This window comes from Phragmites australis, chromosome 10 (assembly GCF_958298935.1).
Source record: "Phragmites australis chromosome 10, lpPhrAust1.1, whole genome shotgun sequence".
NCBI lineage: Eukaryota > Viridiplantae > Streptophyta > Magnoliopsida > Poales > Poaceae > Phragmites > Phragmites australis.
This window is the reverse complement of record NC_084930.1, coordinates 24,298,506-24,310,481: the sequence shown is the minus strand read 5'-3', so window position 1 is coordinate 24,310,481 and position 11,976 is coordinate 24,298,506. Positions and strand designations below refer to the sequence as shown.

At 39.7% G+C, this 11,976-nt stretch overlaps 1 protein-coding gene across 1 annotated transcript; it reads right to left on the bottom strand.

The window, feature by feature from the left end:
- Positions 1–7,574: 7,574 nt before the first annotated feature.
- On the bottom strand, positions 7,575–11,669 carry LOC133930404 (protein transport protein SFT2-like). The gene is made up of 4 exons (XM_062377041.1): positions 11,313–11,669; positions 10,949–11,216; positions 8,342–8,446; positions 7,575–7,998 (listed from the first exon to the last, which is right to left on the bottom strand). The coding sequence occupies exons 1-4, from the start codon at positions 11,513–11,515 to the stop codon at positions 7,888–7,890; spliced, it is 687 nt and encodes a 228-aa protein (XP_062233025.1). The 5' UTR covers positions 11,516–11,669; the 3' UTR covers positions 7,575–7,887.
- Positions 11,670–11,976: the final 307 nt, after the last annotated feature.

Genomic DNA, 11,976 nt, shown 5'->3' with positions numbered 1-11,976 from the left:
GGTGGAGACCTTATTTTTGTGACTTGGTGGCTCAAGAATCGTGATCGGGTGCCGACCGGGAGTATATTCTTTGTGGAGCTCCAACGTGGACTAAGGGTGGTATTCATGCTATCAATACCATGGGATAAACATTCTTGTACCGAGTTTTCTCTCTCTACCTTATTTACATTTTTACATTTACATTGTTGCAATTTACCCTCATAGATAGGTTGCAAGCGCTTTGATCGGTAGAATAGATACACTAGATAAACCTAGAGCACATCCAGGTAGAATTTGATATAGGTTTATCTTGTGTTGTTTTTGGAGCTAAAATAGTTCTAAGTGTCCTAATTCACCCCGTCCCCCCTCTTAGGACGTCACCGATCCTTTCAATTGGTATCAGAGCTAGGGCTCACATATAACTCTTCAATTTGTATTAAAGCTTCACACCTTTCACAAGGTTTTGTTAATTCAAGTGGCATTTGAGCTTTAGTCTCTTTTTGATTGGTTAGGCTTCACCACCTAGTGAGTAGTGATGTTCGAGGTTTGGATAGATTCTCATAGTGCTTCACTTTTCGATGGCACAAATTTTTCACGTTGGAAAATTCTAATGTCTTGTTATTTACAGGCCTGATGGTTGGATGTTTGGAGAGTCACCGAGGAAGGGATGAAACCTCATATCACCAACAAGGAGAGAATTAGATGCATCGGCCAACAGTATCCTTTTATCATCTATATATTTAGATACATTTAATCATGTTTATTCTCTCACCAATGCACATGATATTTGAAATAGTCTCATTGAAATACATGAAGGCACAAAGGATATGCGCAATGAGCAATATCATGTGCTTGTTACTAAGCTTAATGGTATCAAGCAATTACCCCATGAAAGTGTTAATGATATGTACTCACGTTTGAATATTCTTGTCAATGAGATCAAAAGTTTAGATTTGACACCAATTAAAGATGATCAAATAGTGAGAAGAATACTTCAAACTCTTCTTTCAAAGTACAAGTTGATAGTCTCCATCATCTACGACAACAATGATATCAAGAAGATGACTCTAAGTAAAGTGCTCGGTAAGATCACCATCCATGAGATGACAATAAACATGGAAGTGAAAGCTCCTACCTCATCTAACGCTAAGAATCTTACCCTCATAAGCAAGCAAGCTCAATGCTCACACATGAAGACGAAAATGAGGAGGCAAGAGCAAGAATCAAGCTCAAGCGAAGATGATGACGATCAAGATGAAGAGAGCGATGAAGAAGATGATCAAAGCACATCAAATAATGATAGAATTGATTCAAAGATGGCCAAGCTCTTCTCAAAGATAAAGAAGAATATGAAGAGGATCAATGCCAAGATTGATCATCCTATCTCCATTGAAGATTTGGTCAACACAATTGATTATATTAAGAAGGAGAAGAAGATCAAGAACAAGAGGGAGACAAGAGAAAGAGTCAAGGCATTCACATGCTTAGGAGATGTATTAGCGACGATAAAGAGTCAAGCTCAAGTGATGAAAACTTCACCATCCTCCCCTCCAAAAAGAGCTCTTTCTCAAGGTCATCATTACACAAGTTGACACACAAGCTATCTCATAAGTGCCTTACAGCCAAAGGTATGGATAGCGATGTAAGTGATGATAAATCTGATAACAATTCTCCATCCTATGATGAACTCCTTCATTTGATTAATGAGCAACAAAAGGTCCTTAAGAAACAATCAAAAGAGCTTAAGAAATTAATTGCACTTAATGGTATTCATGCTAACTTTGTTTCTAATTATGAATAATTATTGAGCAAATTCAATTTACTAAACAAGGAGCATGATGAGCTTAAAGGCTAAATTTGAGTGCATTGAATCTCAAACTAAGATCCCTTTGAGGCAATCTACCTCTATTAATTTCAATCCTAAGTTAGATGCTTCTACTTCTTGCGATTATTTAATTGATATATTTAGCTCACCCCTTTGCAATGAGAAATGTGTTGAGAGTGTTGTTGTAGAATCACCTAACAACCTCATCGCACAAGAGAAAGATGAGCTCAAGCAAGAAATAAAGAGACTCAAGGAAGACTTGGCAAAATTAAACGGTAAAAGATATATCCAACTTTATCAAGATAATCATGGTAGCATGGTGAACAAGCTTACAAAAGGGTCAACCGTGATATGTTTCAAATATCATGAAGAAGGCCATAAGTCCTTCCAATGCAAAAAAAAAAGTGAAGAAGGAGACCAAGGAGAAAAATAAGACAATGAACCTCTTTGACAAGACCTAAAAAACTCTACACCAATCCCAACTACAAGAACAAGATCAAAAGCAACCATTACAAACTCAAGAGGAAGAGCAACGGAAAGGTGGTTACATACATGGTTAGAAGAAAGGATTAGGGGTGAAACCAACCCATTTGGGTGCCTAAGGAAGTCATCATCAATATGAAGTGACCCCAATCGGTTTGAGTACCAAAGAAGACTTGATGCCTCGAATCAGCTATGGAGATTTGGAGACTTGGCTCACAAGATGAAGTGAAGGTTCAAATAAAGAAGTATACAAGTTTGGGCACTTTGATAGAAATCATGATCATCATATACCCAAATTCACATCCAAAGGTAAGAGAGGTAAATGGTAACTAGACTTAAGTTCATGCATTTTGTTTTTTGCTTATAACTTATTTGCCTCGTCTAGGATTGCATATGCTTATTTTAAATTATTGCAATACCTAGTGTAAGTTTTCATATGGTAGGATGCTTGTGTTTATCTCTAACCCATGAGCAACCTATATGGTTTATTAGTTATAGATTTATTTCATGGCACTAGTTTTTACAGTTGGTATCTTTCAGGTGCCATGATCCAATCTATAGGATAAATCCTCATTGTTATCAATAACAAAATGCATATATCTCACAAGTATTCAACACTTATATGCACACATTTAGGGGAAGTATATCCTATAAGTTGTGATTTTAAGACTAATATGTATTGCAAGTTATATCTCTTGTAGTCTAATAGAGCAATCAACATGTCTCCGGAGGTATGCAATGCTTAAATACTTCAATTTTTATCATTGTCAAATATTTTTATTAATTTAAGCTACCTACATGCATAATATAGCTTAAACTTCCTATCTTGACATATTATCTAGTTGTGCATATATTTTTTTCTCATTGTATGTATGCACACATATAGAAAAAGTTTAGACTGTATTATGTGAGTTTCATAATTATGATCCATGAGCTTTCATAGCCTACAATTAGTATCATTTATTTGTAGTGATATCCATACAATTGGTACGCTTTTAATTGGACTGTGATTTGTGAAACTCTTTACCATATGCTCTAATGTTTTTTCCTTTAAGTTCAACATATGTATATAGTCTTTTTGGAGATTATTGATAAAGGAGGAGAATTTTGATAACCAAAGCAAAATACAATTTGCAAGATGAACAATGTGGAGGAGATAATAGCAACTAGCAAGATGTCTAGGAGTGCCAAAGTTGACAAAAGAGGGGAGGAAGAAGAAGCTCTTGCATGGGTCGATCAAGGGAGATAGTGGCAATGAAGAAAAAGGAGCCACAACAAAAGGGGACTAAGTGATGAGAATATGGATCCAAGCAATGTGGTAAGATTTTGTGCTCGTTTATAATCTTTACATTTTGTATCATTTATTATTTACCACTTGCTTTGGTTGTGTTGTCATCAATCACCAAAAAGGGGAAGATTGTAACGAAAATAACCCCATTAGGTTATGATAGTGATTTTGGTGATTAATGACAACATAATTAATGGAACTAACATGTTTGTCAAGAATATATGTCATTAGGTCTAATGAATGCAATACATAAAGAAGACATCGCAACCGGGACAAAGTTTGGTCGAATTGATCAAGAGGGAGTATTATGAAACAATATCAATTGATCAATTAAACATCCATTGGGGAAGGATGCCTCCCCGAATGAACTTGTCCTTTCATTTTGTATAAATATGTGATCAAATAATAAAATCAACAAGAGTTTTTATTTCCATTCTCTAGTGTCTCGATTACTTACAATAACTATGGCCTACTTGTTGTGCATATACATATTTGAAATGCTCTAGAACCATGTAAGATAGTGAGGAGCTGGCCAGGAATATATAATTAATAGTTTGAAACATTACTAAAAATACGATATATTCTAAAGATATAATATCCATCGTACACGTATTCGATTTTCATACAAGGGGTTTTCTAGAAGCCACCATGGTACGTATGACACAATCTCATGCTTCAAGTACAAGATTTATATGTACACAATCTATCTCGGAAAGGTTCTCCAGATAAGGAATTAAGTGCCTTGGGTACCCTGGGAGATACAAATCAGGCCGATTATACTCAGAACTCTAAGTATGACATGACCCCTCAATTCAACCAGGATAGGTATTGGCAACTACCGCCCGACTATATAAACCAGGATAGGTGTGAGGATCAGTGACATCCTAAGAGGAGGTGAATCAGGACACTTAGAAACTATTCGGCTCCAAAGACTTCACAAGATAAACTTATCTCAATTTCTATCTAAATATGTTCTAGATTTATCTAGTATGTCTACTCTACCAATCAAAGCGCTTGCAACCTAACTAAGAAGGTAAATTGCAAGTAAGTAAATGCAGAAATATAAATAAAGTAGAAAGAGCAAACTCGACACAAGGATTTTTTCGTGGTATTGATGGCATGAATACCACCCCTAATCCACGTTAGAGCTCCACCAAGGATATGCTCCTGGTCAACACCCAGTCACGGCTATTGAGCCACCAAGTCACAAAGATAATGTCTCAACCCGAATGAGTCACCAAACCACCAAGGCAAGGCCTCACCACAAGCCTCTTTTCTGGTCCCTTGCCGCCGTGATCATTTCGGAGCTTGAGCCACCAAAGCAAGGGTCTCCACATCCCCGTACACGTGCCTTGCCCGCTGCTCCACACCAAGTCGGGGGGTCAACAAGTTGTGGACGAGTCACCAAGACTCCAAGGTGCCAGCACACCTCTCGGTATACGGTTGGATCACTCCTTGATCCACTTTCTAGGCAGCAATCACCTACCAACACTCCCTCTAGGCCTATAAGCACTAATCACTCACTAATCTTGTGCTTAATCGCCTGTGATGATCACTTTAAGCACTTTGGTGGCTTGGATGTCTTCTCAAATGTATATGGGATTCTCTGGACTCAGCAGCATGCCAGCCTTTTAAATGACTAAGTGGAGAGGTATTTATAGCCTCAAACTCGCGGACTAGCCGTTGCTCCAATAGCTCAAATTTACTGTGAATACCAGATGATCTAATGACAATAGTAGTATAAGCATCGAACCATCCAGTGTGTACATCAGTAGATGCTAGCCATTGGAACTCCACTCAAACTTCTTCTAAACACCGGATTCTTCGATGTACACTCAAATCCATCACCGGACCTTCCGGTGAGTTATCTTGAACCATCCGAGCATTTGCATCTTCTCTGTGTAAATTGCTCCGGTGAAGCCTCCAGTGTGCATCTCTTTATCACCGGACCAACCGGTGAGTTATCATGAGCTAAACCGCGCCTTTACAGTCTCTCTGTGTAAAATTCTCCGGTGCATTCATCCGGTGTTCATTCTATTCACACCGGACCATTCGATGAGTTAAATCTTCTCTTCTTTTCCTTGAAAATACTCCAGTGCAACTATCTCTGTGATCATCGGACTATCCGACAACTTCATCCTTCTTCTTCAACTGATGCATCCTCTCTGGTAGGAATGCTCCGGCGAGATCATCCGGTGTGCACAAGCCAAACATCGTACCATCTGGTTAGCTAATCATCAATTTTCAGCCGTTGCAACCCTCTCTGCAAGAATTGCTCTGGTGTATATCTTCCGCTGATCACCGAATCATCCAGTGGGTTATTCCATTTTGCCTTCTGATCAGAAACACTCCGGTGAGTACACGGATCTTAACACTAGACTATCCAGTGCATTCTTTCTCTTCTGCTGAGAATACTCCGATGATTATAGTCTTTAGTACACTGGACCATTCGATGAGAACAAATCTCTTGGGACTTCTCCAATTCAACTAAACTTTTCGGCTGCGGTTGTTTCTTCATGTATTACATCCATGAGACCTACTAACATATATTCTTGACAAACATATTAGTCCAATTGACTATGTTATCGTTAATCACCAAAATCAGAATCATGACCTAATAAGATCATTTTCGCTATAATAGGTATGGCCAGAACAGCTCAATTCAACCTAATTGAAGTCAACTCAACTCGAGGAGATTCAAGCCCTCAAGAACAAGAGAACTCAACTAGCTTGACAAACTCGCCGAAACATTAAGATTGAAAATACTATCGCAAAAACTACACTTTTTAAATATTAGTTTCACAAAACTTCACTTTTATTGATAGTCGTTATCGCAAAACTACTCTTTTATGAATGAAGTTCACCAAACTACACTATTATTGTCATGCCATATCACAAAACTACATATTTATTGTCATTTTGTATCACAAATCTACACTTATAAGCCTTGTGTATTTTTGTGATACAAAATGAGCATAAATGTGTAGTTTTGTGACATGAACTCACAAAATATGTGTAGTTTTTTTTAAATTGACTCCTAAAAGTGTAGTTTGTGATACTTATGTCAATAAAAATGTAGTTTTGTAAAATTGGTTTTTTAAAAGTGTAGCTTTGCGATAGTTTTCAATGGTAGTGTAGTTTTATGAAATTTATTCTTTACAATAATTGTATTAGGCCAATATGAACTAATATTATTTAATGTAACTTGATCGAACATTTTAAATAATTCATTCCAAATCTAAAAATTTGGAATATATTTTCTCAGAATAATCATACTTCATTATTATAAATGTTTGCACTCATAAAGTAACTAAATTTTGGCTTTGAATTTGACTTTAAAATTTCTAAACTTAAATTTTAGTGTATCATAATTGGGTTGAGTACTATTTATAAGTTAAATTAAAAATTAAATGTAGAACAAAAATTATTGTTGCCAATATTGTCAAATAGAATCACAATGCAGGCCCCGCTATTCACTATAGCCTTTTTTACCTCGTCATTGTCGTTGTCATGGTAATTGCGATTTGAGTTGTATTGCGGGATAAAATTAGGATATGAGTTTAAGGGAAAATGTGAGATTTAGAAAAGTGGAAGGATGGTCACATAGGGAGCTGAACTAGGTTACCACCACTGTTTCGGCTTAAGTATCTATGGTAAACAAAAGTTCAGCAAACGACTGACCATCTCTGCAAGTGCCACGCAAATAACTAGTATCTGGACTTATCTACTTACATACTTATAAACAAAAAAGATTTGGATATGTTTACAAAAATAGAGGGTAGGTCAGATCTGGACGTGTCGACCCGATCCGCATGCTTGCAAGAACAAGGCACCTCAACAAGAATACAAGGTACCAGCACAATTGATGAGGTAGTGGCAAGTGCCAGCTACTTGAAAACATCTTGATACTTGAATTTTAATAGATTTTAAATAGTGTGCCATAGAAATGATCCCCATTAAGCCACTAATATTTGAAACTGAGCTAATTAGCATCACATGTACAACAATATATGGATCAGCCGCCCAGTTGCATACAGAACCTGTCTGTCCGCTAGAGTGAGGGGGCACTGCAACTCCAAAAATAAGCTAAATCAATTTCTTTCCACAAGGTTCGTGGCAACACACAAAAACACCTTAAGGTACAGAAGCACATCAAACCCCTCACTGCTGTAAATCTATTATATGGAAACAAGCATGAGTAGAGGGGAAGGGGGGATCACAATAGCTCTATCGAGCGAATGATCAGCAATTACATACAAAAACCTTACAGCAATAATAAGGTATGATGAAGAAAATGTTCAACATACTAAGGTTACCGGCTAAAACAACTTGTTACCGAAGACAACAGACTCGAAGAGATGAATTTCAATCCGCTAGATCCTCCAGGGAAGTAGGATATGGTATAGTAAGCAAGAGCCAGAACCTGGGACCAAAAAACAGAGGGAAGGTAAGCGCAAGTCTGAAAAGAGACATGCACAAGAGAATGAAGAGATGTTGCAGTTTTGCAGGCCATAAAAACGACAGCTAATTATAACACTGTATTACTCACACTGTATTACTCAACAGTTAGAAAAGTGGGGAAAGCCAATTCATTTCTTCCCCTTTAAACGAAGATGTTGCTTAGGAATTCATGGTTCAGACTAGCAGCCTGTTCTACATGCGTTATAAATGGAAAGTAAGCCTAAAGCTATAAGACAAACGTCCTCCGACAATATAAGAAAATTCAAACAGATATAGACCAAAAGTTTTATTGGTGATGGACATACCTGAAGGACCGAGAAAATGACGGAGAGGAAATAGCTGTGAAGCACTATAGAAACATAAATCGTGCCAACCATGCATCCAATAAATCCCACTGAGAACGGTAGCCTCTGAAGAGGAAAAAAGACAAAATCTCCAATCAGAAATCATGTGCATTCGAAGATGAAGATATTGCACTACAGGCTATATAAAAAAATGAGGCAGTACAAGAACCATTGATAACTTCTATAACAACACCAAGAAGCTCTTGCTCTGTTACATGCTTTCTATCTATCACCAATACTATGCATCAACGCACAATGCTTATGGGCCTATCTGGGCACCTTGGATTTTCCAACTGGAAATATGAAAAAAAAAATTGTGCAACAAGTAAAATACCACTCAATCAAAATGGAAATGCTATTATGGTTAAAATTTAAATAAATCTCCTTGCCAGCTAGGAGAACACCTCTCTGTGCAACTAAAAAGCATTTATTGCCTAAAGATAAATAAAATTTACCAAACAGTGGATCGGCAAGTGGAATGTTCAACCTGACATAAGAGGTGTGAAGATCGGCAAGTATTTCTCAGGCTAGATTGGAATTTCTTTGAATCTCTTGGCCAAATAAGGTTTCCAAAAGGCCCGAGATTGATGGTCAGTGTTAAAAATAAGCCAACATGAATCAACCGCAGGTTGGAAGCCTGTTAGAGTCAGACTTAATTGAACTTCAATTGAACGACAGGTTGAGCTTGTGTCCCCAACCTTCCCTTCCACTACAGAATTGCCAACCTTCAAATACAGCTGGAAAAGCCCTTTGTCTAATCCAAGAAGAATATTGGGTGGAGTTTGTGAGCCAAAATATGTTATGATTTTATAGGATTAATCTCAGATATAATTTCGCATTGAAAAAGATACATTTTATTTATGATTCATATCAATGGGACAAAAGATGCCAAGAGCCATTCTTCCTTTGCACCTGATTTCAGGAGAATCCAAACCGAGAGCAGAGGCAATACAAAGTAAAGAAACGGGCAATACAAAGTAAAGAAATGGCCTTGTCGATCTTTTGTTTTGTTTGAACTTGTTTAAAATTTTATGTTCCCTTGTTCACAACAATCTACCTACGAAATAGAAAGAGCAGGGGAGGGGAGGGGAGGGGAGGGGGGTCTCCTCCCAAGCAAGAAAGCAAATACACTAATACACTGCTACAAACATTTGTATAAGATACTCAAACAAAGAGCACCTATGATGTAAAATCGCAAGTTTAAAACTCTTGGGGCCGTACTTGTTGCATTCTAGTGGCAGTAACGACAGATATGCTACAACTATCACTGAGGAATAATCATTACTAGGCAGCTCAAGTGATGTTCAGTATCAACTCACAAATAACAGTCTTTGCCTGTTTCAAGAGAGCAATAATACTTTACTAGCCAACTAGCCATGCTCGCCAAGAAACTTAGCGAGCAAGATTTGCACTTGTTTCCGCATGTTCCAAAACTGTTAGTGTGCTGGATTAAAAATCAAGGATCAGTTTTGTAAAGCTCCAACTTCTGACGGTAACTGGCAGCAGTGTTACCAGGACACAGGTGCAGGTGTCAGAGTCTGACTCGGGTGCGGATGTCCGATTCAGCAACTTTGCAAAAATAGGATTCAGGGATTCGTCTAATATAAATTAATTTTATATCAAAAATACATTATGTATATTTTTATTAATAAAAAATATTAATATTTTTAAAGTACAACATGAATTTGTGGTTAAACCACCTCAAAACATTCAGTCCTAAGTATGAACGTTCACTTGAAACAACGCAAAAGCTGCAGCAAAATATAATAGAAAAGGAAGAAAGGGGAGCGATTGGGTTGGCCCAGCGGCCCATTCCCTTCACATTGCCAAAAACCCACCAGCCCACTAGGGCTTTCTTTACTTAGCACAGCACAACATTGGGAGGAGCACGGCTGCACAGGAGCCAAGCACCACCGCAGCTACCACAGCTTCCCTCCCTCCCTCCCGCGCGTGCACGGGAGCCAAACGCCGCCGCCACCGCAGCTAACTGGATCCGCTGTCCTACCTCCATCCCTCCCTGTGTCGAGCGCGCGGATGGAGGGTGGAGCTGCTGGAGCTGCCGTCGGCTGAAGCAAAGGCGACTCGGCAGAGAAAAGTCCGATGCGTGTCGCACCGTGTCGGGTGCGAGTCGAAGCGTATCCGCGTATCGACTCACCCAAAAAAAATCAGACACGTGTCCAGGTAACACTGACTGGCAGTCACCGCCAGCAAATCCCGACCAATACCAGGGGAGGGAAATACCGTTTTGAGTATGCCAAATTTGAGCCGTGTCTTTGTCATTTTGAGTTCTATAGTTGCTATTAGATGCCGTTGCAAGTCAAAAAGAAATGTTGAACGTTTGAATGAAAAATGAACAAGAAAAACATGGTGTGGCAGGAATTGGACTGATAACCAGCTGGGTTTCTGGCTACAAGGTCCGACAAATTTTTGGAAAGCGGTTTTTAACCCGTGTAGACCAAATCATAGCAGCAGCAGTATGATACCAAACAAGGCCACTAGTAGCGTAAATAGCAGCAAACTATTGAGCAAACATAGCAGCAAAAGCGGTATGGAGCTGGATCCTATTACCTCCTTGGAGGTCATGTGGGCGAACTGGTTGGCGGGCCCCTTGAGCGCGAAGAGCGAGGCGATGATGAGCGCGCATCCGAGCGTGAAGCAGATGGCGAACTTCTGCGGCATGAGCACCATGACGGGCAGGAAGAGCGCGAAGGCGATGAAGACGAAGAAGACGCCGGTGGCGAGGAAGAGGCCGAAGTACATGAGCGCCTTCCCCGAAGGAAAGCTGCTCGTCGCGTTCTGGAAGCTCCCCGGCAGTTCACGAACGCCCTTGGTCACCCTGCGATGGCAACGTAACCCCAGGGTCAGATGGGGTCGGACCGGATCGCGGAGAGAGGGGATCAGATCTGAGGGTTTGGATGGGATGGGGGCTCACGAGCTGAAGGTGCCGGAGACGGTGTCGTTGGCGGTCCGGACGGCGGCCTCGATGTCGAATGGAAGCGGGGAGGAGGAGGAGGCGTCGGAGCGGGTGGCGGCGTAGGAGTTCCAGTCGGCGAGGAGGGACGGCTGCGACTCGCCGGCGGAGGCCGCGGAGGAGGCAGGGCCTCCGGTGAACCAGGCCTGCGCCGTCTTATGCATCGCGGCGGCGGCGACAAGACGATGGCGAGGGTGGGGTGGGAGGAGGCCGCGGCCGTACGATCGAGTAGCGGAGGCGGAGGCGGAGGCGGACGCCGAGGGCGGAAGGAAATTGGGAGGAAAACGACTGGACTCTTCAGGTTTGTTGTTCTTTGAAGATTTAGATCTTCCCGTTTTTTCTTGGGTTAATTAGATATACTAGTCCGATTAGCGCCTCTACCTCGCGCTCGCTTTTTATTGCATATAGTATGACAAAGAAAGACTAAAAAAATTAGATTCATATTTTCTAGACATCTAAATATTTATTTACAAATTTATCAATATTTAATATATTTATTTAATTCTGATGAAAATAGTGGTACTTTCATACATGTATATAATTTTAACATGTAGAAAACAGTAATACAAACCTAACTAAATTTATTTTATATTTTTTGGAGTTTTAGATTATTTCAGTCGATTTA